Source organism: Nanorana parkeri, unplaced genomic scaffold, assembly GCF_000935625.1.
Source record: "Nanorana parkeri isolate BGI_ZX_2015 unplaced genomic scaffold, ASM93562v1 scaffold79, whole genome shotgun sequence".
Classification (NCBI taxonomy): Eukaryota; Metazoa; Chordata; class Amphibia; order Anura; family Dicroglossidae; genus Nanorana; species Nanorana parkeri.
In genome coordinates, this window is record NW_017306347.1 from 2,413,859 (window position 1) to 2,430,416 (window position 16,558).

Sequence of the window (16,558 nt, forward strand, 5' to 3'; positions counted from 1 at the left end):
GTAGTTTTATTTATTTAATTTAGTGTTATTTTATTTTATATTTTTTGGTGTGTATTTGATTATTATTATTGTTCTCTTTACATTTTTTAGCATTATTATTACTATAATTTTTTTTTTTTTATAATGTTTTTAACCACTGTCTGGTTTTTTTTTGCCTTCCGTGGAAAGAAAAATGTAATAAGGCTAATGAGGGGTCATTTGATTGGCACATAAACAGGTCCAGGATAGGTACCATGATCGTCTGTAATCCACGTGAGCCATTTAAAGTACATTGCACCCTTAAAAACTAACAGTAACAACATTATTTTTACCTTTCCCATTGGCGCTGACGAATTTTGGCAAAACGGTGAGATTTACCCCAAATCTTCCAATTTTTACCAAAATTTTGAGAAAATGAAAAGTCTTACATTCGCTCATCCTTAGTTATACACACATCTGTGTCTTCGAGGCACACTGGACACACGCATTGTGCATGTGTTTTAGGGGCGCTCCTGTTTATTTATTAACAAGAGCCCAAATGCATCCTCTCAGCAAATGACACACCTGACTCTCAATGCAACACAGAAAACAGTTGCGGTGCATTGCGAAAAATAGGCCCTGGTAAATTTTTTGGGGCATTTGTAAGCATGTTGAGGATGCTCAAGAAATGATTGGGCACAGGCACCACCAAGTGTGTCTATTGTTCCAGTCAGTACAGCAGAACACAGTGCCAACAAACTTGGAACTTTCAGGAAACTTTAACAACAGCTGCTCTTGAACATTTACGAATTCTGCTGTTTTGCTGATACTCGCTCCATGGCTCCGAGCGCCAACAATCATCCCACGTTCAAAGGCTGTTAAATCGCGTTGTTTCCCCGTATCTTCAGAAACAAATCACTTCTACTGTCGTGGTAAACAACCTGCTTCCCTATTTATAATGGTCTGGCCCTCTAGCAACTTTAGCGCCAAATTATAGCTAATTTGCCTACAAACGTCAGGTGGTCATAATAATCTGGCCACTCAGTATAGATTCCGCATTTGATTCAATTTTGTACCTTAATTCAGTGTTAGTATATAGCCCTTGTAATATACGTAATGAACCTAAACTAACCTATACATTTCAAATCCACATTATGGATACAAAATTGGGTTAGAATTGCAGTTAGTTTTAGGCAGCCATATGGCAACTACGCACCAAATGTTATATGCTAATGAGAAACCATTCAGTTGCTTCCAGCCAAATGTTAAGAATTTCACATCCTTTGCTTAGGGCCCTAGTCAACGGGGACAAATATTCAAACACATATGGGACCTGAAAAAAATACGTGGGTAGTCTGCCATTTATAGCACCTGAAATAGTTGAAGCTGAACTCCAGGCAGATTTTTTTTTAAATTATTCAAATATGTGTTTTCTAAAGAAAATTATTATGTATTTTTCAATGCAACTATCATGGGTACTTGTGGGCAGTGGTGTCCCGGAGCAGGCAGGAAGGGGGGTAGGGGTGGTGATGGCCCAGCTCTTAGCAACCTGGGATGTTCTGGCTGGAAAGGGGGGTGGCAGGCACACTGCAAACCATGTGCAGCAGAATGGCCATGGAACTCTGCCCGCCTCCACCTCACATGACCCAAAGGGATGCCGCCTGAGGCAATAGACTCATTAAAGGGATGGCCCTGCTTGTGGGTAATGCCCTGTATAGCAGCAGAATGAGCGAGGGAGAGCAGAAACAGGAGCCAATCAGGTGTTCTCCAGTGATATGTGTTGGTAAGGGGCATCCTCAAATGAGGAGATAACTTATCACTGTTCTGCTGCTGTCCAATCACAGGCCAGAGGTGAGGAGGTGACCAAGCCGTATCACCTAACTGCAATAGAGGAAATCCACGTCACCTCTCTCTTATGTGAGGTAGGGATGTGTATATTTTAAGACTGCAGGAACAGAAATACAAAACCTTTTGCAGGTAAAACAACTTCCATGCCCCCCATCCTCTCCTCACCTGTTATGCCCCTTTCCCAAGCCTCTTCCCCACCCCTTTTTTCCCCCTTTCGCTAGTTTACTATCTTTCTATTTCCCTCCACACACTACCCATCCTAAGTATTCCTGTGACCTCCTCTCAAGGGTTAAATCTTAAAAATGTATTCAAGTACCCTTACTATTAACAACAATGTATCGTATTTGTGTATCACTCGGGGGCTACTCTTGTTCCCCATGGTCCCTGTATGTGTTGTAAAGTAGCCACTGCTCCAAGGTCGCTCCTGTGATGGACTACAATCTCATGTTTAGTTTACTAATTGTATTGGGCTTGTAGTCCATCACGGGAGTGAGCTTGGAGCGGTGGCTACTTTACAACACACACAGGGACCTTGGGGAACAAAAGTAGCCCCCCTCCAGAAGGAAGGACAGTGTCAGCACCAATTCAGAGATGATTTGAGGATCTACAGCCGAGTAATACACAAATAAGATACATTTTTTGTTAATCTACCATTAATCTAATCATGCCATCTAAAAGGCTCCTTGCTAAATGTAACTTCAAGGTGTACATTCTCTTCATCTTTGTGTTAGGTCTTCCAAGCATTTGGAATTCTTACTTTTAGCTGTCTGATACATTCCTGGGATCCTTCGGTAGCTGTTCAGTTATGTCAAACTCAATGCCCATTAACACTTTGTGGATCACTCCAGAGGACTTTGCCTGGACAGGCTTTCAGGCAGCAAAAAAAAAATAATGTTACTACATCTACATGGTTTCCTGGCTATTGAATAGGGCCCCTCTTGGATGATAGTGAAAGCAGCCATTTTATAAGACCAAACCCACTGACACAGCATCAGTTCATTAGATGGCGACAATAGTATCCTAGTATTAGCATTGTGTTTACGTGACAGGATCACCTTCAACATGCTAGATCCTGCTACAAAGGCCTGGCCACTGCGGGATTATTTATTTTGTCATGCTAAGCTTATACTTTCCCTCAGCCGAGGTCATACATCACCGGCGTTAATAATGGGTTAAACATCATGTAATGAGAATGTACACATCATGCTCTTGTGTTGGCTTTCATGCAGTATTGATATGTTTAGCTATAGAACACAGCAATAACCCTTCACTTCTTGTTTCTGGAATACAATTCGTATTCTCAGGTCTGGTTTCCTGATGGTGGCAACACTGGACCGTGACTGTGTAATGTGTGTAGTAATTACCACTTGTAGTCTCCATTGGAAGCTCCTAAAACAGGGTGACAGCTCAGGAGTACAAGTGGAAAATAGGGAAAGAGTTGTCACCCTATAACACAAAGTACCTGGACCTTCATGGCAGGGTCACCAGGTATAATTTTAAAATGACATTAATATGTCAAAGAATTCCACCCTTCCATCTGAAAAATAAAACCTGTGTGTGTGTGTATATATACTAGTATCGGTATCTGTGCCAATACCAAGTATTTGGGTGAGTACTCTTACTCGCCCAAATGCTACAATATGTACCCCTGATACCGGGACTTCCAGTCAGAGGGAGATTTCTTCTGACCGGCAGTGCCGCGAGGAAACAAGTAGCCGGCTTCCCGCCAAACAGGAAGCCGGGGGCAGGTAATGACTTGCCCCCCGGCTTCCTGATTGTCTGGGATGTCGGCTCTATGTTCCCTTGTCATCTGATGACCGGGGAGCATGGAGCCAGCTTCCCAGTCAGTGTAATGATTGGTCTAGAAGCAGGTCAATTAGAAAGCCGGGTGGCGAGTCATTACCCGCCCCTCAGCTTCCTGATGGACCAGGAAGCCAGCTCCATCCTGTTTGGCCCGGCTTGATGCTGATTGGCTGGGAAGCCAGCTTCCCAATCAGTATCGATCCGGCCAAACAGCATTGAGCCGGCTTCCCAGTCAATCAAGAAGCTGGACGGCGAGTTATGACATGCCACACGGCTTCCTGATTGGCTGGGAAGCCGGCTCCATGCCAGTGGAAGCACCGGTATCAGTACTCAGTATCGGCGAGTACTGAAAGATAAATATTGGTACTCGTACTCGATAGCGAAGAACCAGTATCGGTGCATCCCTATAATAATACTTTCAGATCAGATGATCTTCAAGCTGGAAGGATGTAGAACGTGCCACATCATGTACCATGCTGTGCTAAAGCGTCTATTTATTATACCTGTAAGTGTATTCAGTCTTGAACATCTTAATAATTACAATAGAAGAGTAATGCGTTATGTTATTGGTACGTTATGCGGTATAACTCATTACTTGTTGGAACTGGGCCTTCTTTTCAGCATATACATGTCTCCGGCATGTTGGTGGGCAGACACCACTCAAAGAATTTACCAACAAAAGCATCTGACTGATCATGTTGTTGTAAATAGATCAATATCAGGCCAGAAATCTCCTTTTCCTTTTCTGCGGAGACCATGTGATAAAATGCCTAGGATTTCAGTGTTGTGGACAGGGCCAGATTTCTAACAAGGCCACTGAGGCCCGGCCTCGGGCTAGCAGGCGGCAGAGGGTCAGACATCAGGGGTGTAGAATCTCCCTGCGCCGTTCTCCCCCGCCGTGTACCTCTCTCCGCCGGCCGGAGATCCTCAGGAAGGAGAGCGGGGAGCAGAGCGGAGAACGTCCCTTCTCCGCTCAGCTCCATGTCAACAGTGAGGGGGAGAGCTGCACTTGCAGCCTTCCCCTCTCAGCTGTCACAGAAGTTCCAACACAGTGCTGTGCTAGATCTCCTGTATTGGAGGTGACAGGTTTAATAAAGAGAACCTCCAAATGCTATCACACAGGGGCTTGTTAGCTCCCGTGTGATAGCAATAAAGTTAAGTAAAAAAAATAAATTAAAAAATGTATAAATTATTGAATAAAAATTAAAAATAAGTAAAAAAACAATAAGAAATAATATTTAAAATAAAAAAATTAAAAGGTGATTCAAAAGTAAAAAATAATAAGCAAAACAAATATAGAAAAATCAAAGGCAGTACTGAGGGAACCTAGAGCAGCATTTTCTCCAGCAATGGTGTTTCATGACTCCCATTAATCCGTATTTATCCATCCCGGTTTTATTTTAATATTTGATTTCAGGTCCAGGTTATGTGTTTTATTGTGAACAGCTGTGGATTTTATTGTGTTCGCGTCTGTATCAATTCGCCCTTCAGGAGCCTTTCAGTTCCCAGCCGAATCTCTGTAGTAATGAGTTTTGTTTTGACTTTTATTAAAATATCATTAGATGTTATTCACAGTGCAGCTCGGCGACATATTAATGTGAAGCGTCAGTATTGCTTTGTTCCAGCTGAACATACAGTACATAAGCCATACACAGAACATTGCAGAATGTGCTCTATAACCTTGTGTTCCCATGTCTGATGACAGTTACATGGCTACAAAACAAAAGACACCTTGTTATGCAGATGAATTAGAGGTAAAGTCACATTGATGACACACAGCAGCGGGAAGTTACATTGTACAAAAAAATGGGATGAATGAAACATATAAAACAATGGAAAACCACATACACAGAGCAACACAAGTGTGAGCCGAAATGACACTGAGATCGAGTAAAAGAGGAACTCCAGCTATTAACACAATGAGCCTTGCAGTGGGGCTACCCCTGCACTGCAAGGCCTCATTCACATGAGAATCGGCTGTATCGGGCAGCTCCCGGGAAGGACAGGTGTTGCGTGTGATTAGTATGCAGCCCCCGTCCTTCTCTATGGGACTATGCGGCCGTACGACCCCCTACGCTCACCCCAAGTGCAGGTCCGTACGGGTGCGTGTTTCCTGGCTCGGACGCAGACAGGATCCATCCATACGCAGACCCGCACGGACGTGCAGGGTGGGTGAGCATAGAGGGGCGTACAGCCATGTAGTCCCATAGAGAAGGACAGGGGCTGCATACTAATCACATGCAACACCTGTCCCTCCCGGGAGCTGCTCGATACGGCCGTGCACGCAGCACAGAGCTGTACATGCCGGCCGATTATTGTGTGAATGAGGCCTAAGGGTTAACTGCTCTCTTTGGTCTAGGGCAGTGGTTCTCAACCTTTCTAGGGCCGGGACCACTTGGTAACATTTGCCAAGTTGTGGTGACCCCCAACGGTAAAATGTAGGGATGGCGCGGCTGCTGCAGCGACACCTGGCCACGTGGCGGGAGAACTGACATTGCTGCGCTAGGAGAGGGCTGAGGAGGAATCTCACCTAGCACAGCAGAAATCACACAGTGACCCACAGATTGAAAACCACTGGCGTACGCCGTCAGAATAAAAAAAATGCATAGCTAGATTCAAATTGGCTATTTCACTTTGCAATAGCAAAATAGCTATTGCACCCGTCCTCTGCTGCTGTCAATCACTAGAAGAGGGTCTGATGGAGAACTGCAGGTCCCCCTCTGCGGATTGGCAGCAGCAGATGGCGGGTGCAATAGCTAGTTTGCTATTGGCTATTGCAAAGTGAAATAGCCAATAGGAATCTAGCTATGCATTCCTATGGTGGTTTTTTTTTCCCTGACTTACGACGGCCTGCGGCCCCCGATGTCAGAAGAAAAAACGATCGCAGGGAAAGATTTACTCTGCAGAGCAGAGTAAACCTTTCCGGGAGAAAGTGTTTCTATCTAATAGCGGGAGATTCCCGGGCGACCCCTGGCAAATCGTCATTCGACCCCCGACGGGGTCGCGACCCACAGGTTGAGAACCATTGGTCTAGGGGTAGCAAACAAAGCTGTATTACTCACCTGATTCTTGGTCCTGCGGCGGACAGTGCTCACCTTTTTCACCCTCCGTGTTCTCATGTCTAATACACTGTATTATGTGTGACGATATCACGGGACGATATCACGGATCCTAAAGGTCCCCACACACCTTACGATAATCGTACGATAATTGCGGGAAATCCCGCGATCGTACGATTATCGTAAGGTGTGTGGAAGCCGTGCGACCTCTACTACTGTAAGGTCACACGACTTTAAACTTACGGACATGTTTCAAAACCTGCCGAGCATCGTACGATGTTCAGCGGGTGTGTAGCATGTTCGTGAGATAAAAGCCGGACGGGCCAGTGTGCGCAAGCGCACACTGCCCGTTCGGCATTGCGGTCATCGGAAGCCGCCCCTCAGGGGGCGTGGCTTGCGATCATCGCAAGTACGATCTGCCTATGCAACATAGGCAGATCGTACTTTTTTAAAGTACCTTACAACCATCGCAAGACAAAAGTCTTGCGATGGTTGTAAGGTGTGCGCCCAGCCTTAGACTGCTGGAGCTCTGAGGAGAAGAGGCTGTGGGGACCGGTGTATCAGACAGGCATGATTGAGGATCAGGTGAGTATATGTTCTTTAATCCAGCCCCTAGGCCAAAACAAGCAGTTAACCCTTTCAGTGCAGGGAACATCCGACTGCAAGGGATTATTTTGTTATTTCCTGCAGTTCCTCTTTGAAGGCGAACTCCAGGCAGATATAAAAGACACAACTCTAAAAATCAATACAACATTAAGCACCGGAATGTGGCCGGGTATAATCCTCTATAATTCCTCAGACTGGGAACTCAGACTGGGAGAGGTAGAAGCAGCAGAAGGAGCCAATCAGTTGTTCTGTGGTGCTTATATGCTAACAACGGACATGCTGATACGATGATAGAGCAGAGTCAAAGAGAGATGATCTCATCAGTCTGCTGTTTCTCCTTGTCCAGTCACAGGGCGAGGGGGGGGACAAGACCTGTAAATGTCCCTTGACTGCAGCAGAGAAACATCAGGTCCCCTGCCCTGCCCGACAAGGCTGAATGTGGGGCAGAGTTGTGTGAATCTCATGACTGGGTGGACAGAAATCATTTTTCCAAGGTTTCTCAAGACTATATATCCCATGATGCATTGCTTTCAGCAAGCAGTGATGAAGTTACATTGTTCAGACGCTGAGCTGTAGTTCAGAAGGGAGGCTCTGTGGCACAACTCACAACAGTGACACAAGGAAGTGCATGGTCACTGGGCTGAGTGAGGTGCTGTCAGTGCATTGAGGAAGCACATCCTATGGGCATCTTCAATAAGCACATTTACATAGTTCTACATGGATCTGGTTATTAGGAGTGGGGATAGAACTTATGGCAATTTATTATAGAAATACAGATTTATTGTTAGTTTTTGAGCAAAGATACCCTTTAATTATATATAATGTTCATTGTAGCAATATGTATCCGCTCAGTTCAGTTCTTGTGGCTACCACAAATAACCGTGCCCTGTTCTGGTGGTGACTAGTATATAAAACATATATACTGCTTCTTCCTCCCTTCCAGGTGCAGTGCTGCAGACACAAGCAGCGGTGATGTAGTTTTGCAGAGGAGATCTATATACCAGCGTGACACAGTGACAGATGTAGAAGTGGCGCTGTGTTCCATTGTGATTGCAGTATATTTTGGAATGAAGCGCGCTCCAACCTGCTCTGGTTTCAAATGCCTTCTGCATAAAAAAAGACAGCCTAATGGCATAAATGAGGAGTCTCAGTTCTCCAAAGGTGTCAGCACAAAGGACTCATACATCAAATAATTCCATTCGTATAGCTCTTTATTAAAGCTCCAGCAGGTGGTAACAAGTTAAAGCATACAATTCTCCATATCCAAAAAGTGTTTCAGACCATAAAACAAGCTCATGGAGGACTCAATGCTTAAAGAGTATCTATGGTCAAAAACTAAAAATAAATATGTATTTCTATATTGAAGTTCTGTCCCGCTCCTAATAACCAGATCTATCCCGAAGCTTATAAATGTACTGACTGAAGATGCCCATAGGATGCAGTTGCTCAATGCAGTGACACCATTTCACTCAGCTCTGTGAATATGCACTTCCTTGTGACTACAACGCTGTCAGGAAGCAGGGGGTGTTACCCCTACTCGGGGACCGCGGGCACGGTGCAGGAGATCCTCCTGGTGCCCCTTTGTATCCTTCCCGATTACTGACCCTTGGACTGTGTTCCGCCTTTGAACCTCCGCTGCCTGCATCGACCCGGATTGAACATTGACTACCCCTCTTGGATTATCCCTAAACTTGTACCGCGTTTCTGGACTGTCAGCTGCTTACTGCCAGTGGGTTCCTCATCTCACTACTAGCTCCCTGGGACGTCTGACAAACGCAACATCTGAACAATGTGACATTATCATTGCTTGCTGGAAGCAATGCATGGTGGGACATGTAGTCTTGAGAAATGGAGATTGCATCACATCAAGCAGCAGGGAAAGAGACGCACAGCACACTGGGAATCCAGGCAGTTGATGAAAGCGATGGGCAGACGGAAGGCAGCACTAAATACATAAGAGCCCATTCACACCAGGGCAGTTGCGTATCTACCGCGCTGATTTCAAAAGGGAGGTTTTGGGAGTTTTTAATTGCGTTTCATTTGTAACTTGTATGTAAACCGCACTGAGCAGCGTGGCAAAGTGCAGGGAGCAGTTCGAGCGGGGGGGGGCGGTTCAGATCACACGGGCCCGCACGGTCGCATGAATGGTCTCCATAGCAATGTATGGGATCGTTCATGTCAATAGATCGGCGCGGCCATATCGCCCCGATGTGAACGGGGTCTAAAAGGGATTTTTTTCATTTAAAGCTCTCACACATGGAAGCACTAGTGTCGTGTATGCACTCCCCTCTACCCTTCGGCATTCTGAAAATGGCGAAAAACACTAGGACTTCCATGTATAAGACCCGCAGCTCTCATATCCGCAGTAAGCTGGAAATCTACTGAGAAGGAAAGAGCAGCAGTCCAGACTTGGCATACACCTCAGCAGAGGTAACATTTTTTGACATATTGGAAATCCCTAAAAGATCTTTGCCTGGATTTCGGCTTTAAAAAAAGATATTTCGCCCAGTGGTAGAAGCTGGGGAGTTGAAACAGGTAACATTTACTTATACCCCTCAGGCACTCCAGTGGGGAGAGCTCTGCACACCTGACCAAGGGTCCCTAGCCCTCTCCCCAGGCTTTCCCTGCAGGAGTTTATATCAAGGAGGATGCATACCATTTGTTTGGGCTGTGCAGATATGCAAGGGACCTCTGGAACTTAGGCGTCCATTTATACTAGAGGAGTCAGATGGGTGTTGTCACATATCTGTCAATCCACATCCAACAAACGTTTTTCACTTGCCCATTAGTTGAATGGGTCAGGGGTCAAAAACTGGTCTTGCTCAGAGGGCCCTGGTAACTATGTCCACCTCTGGGGCAGACCACTGCTCTTGTGATATTCCAAGGGGAGGGGAGTGTTGGATACTAAAATCCACAAATAAACCAGTCATTCACCCTACTAGATTCCACCAATAACATTTCTGGGTGGACGGGCCCTTTATGCCTGATGTCCCATAATTCACTGTATGATGAAGAATATATCTTACTTGGCTGCTTCTCGCAGGACGGTGACGTTTTTCATTTTTCCCTCTCCGTCCTTAAATTGTGTCTTATTTGCAACAGTTAGGATGCCGTTCCTGGTGGAGAAGTCGGGGAAGCACCTCTGGAGGACTGTTAGAAAAAAAAGACGATGTCAAACAGTTGTGCAATGTTACACCTCCGGGCCCGGTGTGAAGGGGGAGATCACCAGGCAATGTGCAGACACGATAAGGCATCTATTCTACATAAATCTAGCTGCATCTCATTAGCCTATACAAATAGGATCCTTTTGTTGTATTTGTGACCTCCATTCCTGCTACCCCTGAGAGCTGACCACAGTCATTTTACATACAAATCCGTTGGTGCACTTTCTGCATTTTTGCATAAAGAGAACCTGTCGATAGATAAATGTATGAGCTGCCAAGTGCCAGTGCTGACCATCCTTTGAAAATAATACCTGTCTGCTGAAATGCTGTTCCTCTGGCTTCAGTACTATCCGAGTATGCAACCAGTAGACTCAAAACCCTTGATCTGCCAGCATGTTTCAATGACTTGGGAACTGCTGAAATCAAAGGATCAGCATGACAACCAGGCATCTAAAGTTGTCAGAAGGCATTCGGTAACGGAAGCGGTCTTATGCCTGTGAAGGTTCTTATAAAATCCAGGTCATGGACGGTGTGCCTAATAATAGTCACATTCAACTGGACTTCTTCTGTAAACATATACAGTACAACTCTCTAATATGTGCACATTTCCTCATTTTTAGCCCTTTCAAAAAATTACAAAGATAGAAAAATATCCATTTGTCTGTCAGAAACCCACTAGGTCCCTTACTTACTGTTTGGCCTGACAACACACTGCCTTTGCTGGACTAAAATCCCATTGTTAGCCTGCCTGCAGGTCCACAGAACGCTGCCTATCCCCGCCCCTCTCAACATGCATACATTAATATCTTCCCTACCAAAACAATGTTCCTGCCTTGTCCCACAACAGTCTGTCCATATACTGTGTGTGTAGGGAAAAGACTCTCGGGAGATGTAGTTCTGGGGGTGTGCATACATGAGTAGGAACGGACCACCCAGCTACTGACCCTGCATGAATTTACAAGCCTGATGATGACATCATGAGGAGTAATAAAAGTGGTTTCTAGCTACAGGAACAAGGTAACAGAAAAAAATGAATGCTGGTACATACGGTAAAGGGGGAGAGGGAGGTTTTATAGATCTGTGTAATGCTTGGACTACGCTTTAAATATGTTTCACTGCTCATAAAAGTGGCTTCCTCAGTACTGACACATGTTAGTAACATACCCCAGCATTCATAGCAATACCCAAGGTCACCTTTATCCAACCACCATTGTACCATATTGTGTCAAGGAAGATGTTGATTGTCAAAGAACTTGATAGCACGGAGTGAAAGTCTGCGTGAAAAATAGACAGACTGCAAACCTTGGGGTAAATATATGAGGAGCTAGATATCCTACTATTCATTTCCAATGCTGTGAGTGAGCATCCCATGTATTAGACCGAATTGTTTCAATGAGGCTGCTCCCATATAACAAAGCACCCCAAGAGAAGTTCAAACATGTAGAAAGCAGTAGGGGCACCATAGCAATGGTGATTGAGCCCAGAGTGGTTTTTAATTGAATAATCAATAGAATGAAGAAGCCAACATGTTTAGGGGAGTCACAGACCTTTCATCAGGGCTTGTATACTACCTCCACTACCCATTGCTGTTAATATTTGATGCGAGATCTTTAAACACTTTTAAAGATATTGCTAAAATTACATAATCTATAAGCCCTGATGAAGGGGGAGTGGGTGAACCCCTGAAACATTTTGGCTTTCTTATTCTATTGATTTTCAAGTAATAAATCTCTTTGGACTCCATCATTATTGGTGTGGCACCCTTACTGCGGACGGGGTTTATAACCCTTTAAAAAACCTTGTTTTGGACAGAGTGGGGCTTTAACCTGTGTATGCAAATGTAGCCCAGATTAAACAGTACTGTGATAACTATCTTTAGAATTAAAATGCTTCCATTTGGTGCGCATGCGGTGCCAGCGAGAACTTACACGGCCTACTTGGAACAATCATAGATGGACAGTCTTCATCCCGTAAAACTTCTGCAATAGACTGAGATAATCACAGATCAGGTAAAGCTTCTACAGACTGATACTTTTATACAACAGTCAGGTACCTGCCTATTATAGGGATGGCACCCTTTGTGTTTTCTATACGGATTTCTTATATATTATAGATATTAATAAGGGGATAATATGGTCAGCTTGGTTCATTTTTACGTACTAAAGATATCTAAAGCCAAAACCTTCGTTTTTTTATTTTGGATAGAATGTGGAAGGATTAAGTCCCCTGGCAGGTTTTCATTTTGTCACCTGTGTTCCATCCATTGGGAAGATTTCCCTTCACTTCCTGCCCTGTAGACAGGACAGCCAATAGGGGGGTACAGCCAGCCCTCCTGTACCAGACCCAGGCCAGGCTATAAGGATAGCAGGGGGGCCCCGCAGGGTCATTACTTGCCGCCCGGCTTCCTGATTGGCTCAAAGCTGATTGGTTGGGAAGCAGGTTTCCCGGCCAATCACAACCGAGCCAGCCAAACAACATGGAGCCGGCTTCCCGGGCAATCAGGAAACCGGGCGGCATGTCATTACCCCCCGCCCGGGTTCCTGATTGCCCAGGAAGCCGTTTCCATACCAGCGGAAGCACCGGTATTGGTACTTGGTAACTCGTATTTATTGTATTTATATAGCGCTGACAATTTGCACAGAGCTTTACATGCAGAACATTCATATCAGTCCCTCCCCTTGCAATTAAGGTCCCTATTGTACATGCACACAGTGTCAATTTTCTCCACTCACCTTTCTGGGTTTGTTGAAGCCAGGCTTACAGAACTGCCTGTAGTATTCCCAGTAGCTGTTATTGTACAAGTTGGCTTGCATGTCCAAGTAGGTAGCAAATCTATCCGGACATTTGGGAACGCACAACTGTAGAAAAGACGATGGAGTCAGCACCCAATCACACATGAGTCCAAGACATTACAACCTATACGCAGCCATAATTTAAGCACACCCTGCATGCCAATGCAGGATCCAATTAACTGGGACACCCCAAATAAAAACTGCATTCACACCTGAGTGTTTAAAGGTGATTTTGGAAGAGTTTTTATTGATACATTTTTGCACATTTTTTCAGAGGTATTCAGGCTCTAGCCAACAGAAAGCTTAGTACTTAGAGACGTTAATGGTTGTTTGGCCGTCAAAACATTTTAGGCACTTCAATTGAAGCCAATGGTGCCAAACATACCCCATTCTGTTATAAAAGTACCTTTCTGAGCTTCATTTCTTAAACCTCAGGCGCCTGAGCACTCATATGATCAGGTACAATTTAAATGCATGTTATTTTGGTTGTTGGGCATTTTGGAGTATTTTTGAGCATCAAGGTACAACAGCATCAGGTTTGAATTAGGGCTCAGGGCTTACTTCCATGCTTGTGGTGTTGTAATGCGTGTTATGCTGCCCACTGACATGCACTGCCTTATGGCAGCCCATTCGATTCAATGGGCTGCGAACAGGGCCGGATTAACTCTCTCTGCTGCCCCAATGCCAGGTTCCTCAATGCGCCCCCCTGTATGCAGGCTGCATACAAGTGAACTTCGGCGACCCTGCTGAGATCACTTGTACAAAACAAGCGGCGGCTTCCCTGCTCTACATTTAGCTCTGCTTGCCCAAAGCAGGGCTACATGTAGAAAACAATTACCCGCCCGGCACCCGGAACTACATGTCCCAGGTGTCGGAGATAGGAATTCCACACCCCTGCTGCCCCTCTACTCACTGCTGCCCCGAAGCCGGGCCTCAGTTGGCCTTGTGGGAAAACAGGCCCTGGCTGCGAATGTACCAAAACATCCCGAAAAGAGGAGGTGGCTCGAAATTTGTGATGTAAAACACTGAAATGCATCATGGTGCAATGCTGTGTGTTGCTCCACGCTGCCACCCATGTGTGTGGCCTCAGAGTGTTGGTAATGTTACCACAATGCACAAGTCCATGGGCCACAATGGGCCCTAAATAAAAAGTAAAAAAATAAACCATTACAAGAAAAAAATGGAAATAAATACTTGAAGCTTGAATGAGGTCACCATGTCTCAGGTACTTCAAACCCTGCAAAATGTTTTTCTTTTTTTTTACCTTTTGTGCAGTGTAGATCTATGTCTGTCCCAAGCATGTTTGAATGTACTTACTGTTGACTGACCCCCTACCTCTGCTGGAAGTCTGTTCTAACCATCAACTACTCTTTCAGGTAAAACAATACATTCTAAGGTTAGTCTAACACTTTCCTCCTGCTAGTTTGAGGTCAGGTCCCCGTGTTCTTGATCTCAGCTTCAAATTAAAAATCCTGTCCTTCTGTGCCATGTTCACATCCTGAATGTATATAAAGTTTCAGTCCCTTCTTTCCTCCTTTCATCTCCTGATGCATTTCCTCCCTTAGAACTTTCACCATTAGTGTCACCTGTCTCTGGATTCATTCCATCCCATCAAATACTTATAGGTGTGTACACTGAGGAATCCATCTTACCTGGATGGTAGGGCACTGCAAGTTGATAAGCACCACAGGATTCGCACATTGCAGGATATTAAAATACATTAATAGGGTCTTGTTCCTAAAACAAATCACAGAGACACGATCCATTATTAATTAATAAGATAAACACGATTATGCTGATCAATAGAGAAATCACATTTACTGACTAAAAGCATTAAAACTATAGATATTAAAATGGACAAATCATCAGATATATTATATCTATTACATATACAATATATATTTCATGTTGGGAGCATCCATGCTAAGTAATGTGTAAATGTAACACTTCCAGGTATTTATTACATCTCAGAGATCCTGGGATACACTCCTCTGACCTCTCATTACCAGCACGGTGCAAAGCTACAATCCACTTTCCAATGATGCAGATCGTATTATAGCAGAATGGAAGCACACTAGGAATCTCCTTTAAAGTGACATTAAAGTCAAAAATATTTTCCCCTCCCCCAATGTTAGTGTAAGGACTTACCTTAAATGATGTTTCTTAATCCAAACTTCTACTTTCCTGTAGTTTTCAGCCTTCTCTCCAGCGCTGCTGCGGGTCTCCGATCCAGTGCTGACTCCTCTGTCCTCCTCTCCTCTGATGTCCCACGGTGTCTGCATGCCGTCCATATACTTACCTTGTGTCTCTCCTCGTCTCCCGGGCCGAAAATCTAACCTGTGCATGCGCCCGCCCCAAAATGCTTTGCGGCCGCCCGAGAATTTTCAGATTTTCGGCGGGAGCGCGCGGCGAAGACAGGGGTAAATTTAAAGTCTAAATTGGCCCTGTATGCATGTAAGATAGGGACCTTAGATTGTAAGCTCCTCAAGGGCAGGGACTGATGAGAATGTGCAATATGTAAAGCGAAAATTGTTGGTGCTATGTAAATACCTGTAATAAATAATAATAATAATAATAAATAAATAAATCATCACTTTAATTTCTTGCTCTATCAAGCAAGTCTATGTAATACTGAATGCTTCCACAAGAGGGCTCCAAAGACAGCAGTCACAGCAACCACATGACCCTTAATGGATATGGTATACATAGAACAAATTATTAGCTGCTTGGGACGCAAGCAGTAAGTAATAATTTTCCAGTCAATTTTAAGCCACCGTTCTCAGAATAACTCACCTTCGCTTTATTACAAAAACAAGTACTTACTCATTTGGTGTATCCTTCTGCCCACAGAACTGCCCATAGCTGTCAGTGGGGTATATAACTTTCCTGGGGTCCCCATGAATCCACGCTGAAAGGCAAAGCACAGATTTGAAAACACAAATGTAAAACTAAACTTGAGCAGCCATCCCATAAAAACTATACACATTTTATTACAAAATATATACAATTCATATTGCTTGAATAAAACCATAAAATGGAAAAACCTGAACTCTTTACCTCCAAAATACAAAAATCCCTCAAAAAAATAATATTGCACAAAAAAAATCCTCAATCAAAAATTTTTAAACAAACACAAACAATAAAAAAATCATATTGCACACAAAAATAAAAAACTACTACTAAAAAAAAAAAAGTATGGAAGTTTTAGTAATTATATTATGCCAAAAATGAATGAAAAACACAGAGCTTATTTATTAAACATTCAAACATTCATATACGCCAGTGAATGTTTTATTGCACATTTGCAAGGGTATTACATACAGTATAT

The 16,558-nt window shown here is 44.1% G+C and overlaps 1 protein-coding gene across 1 annotated transcript in view; it reads right to left on the reverse strand.

Annotated features, from left to right (window-relative positions):
* SLC44A5 (solute carrier family 44 member 5) overlaps positions 1–16,558 on the reverse strand; it is a 68,316-nt gene that overhangs the window by 27,925 nt on the left and 23,833 nt on the right. The window contains 5 exon segments of the mRNA XM_018576880.1: positions 10,301–10,424; positions 12,367–12,427; positions 13,171–13,296; positions 14,883–14,967; positions 16,054–16,138. Of these exon segments, the coding sequence (XP_018432382.1) occupies positions 10,301–10,424; positions 12,367–12,427; positions 13,171–13,296; positions 14,883–14,967; positions 16,054–16,138 (481 nt within the window).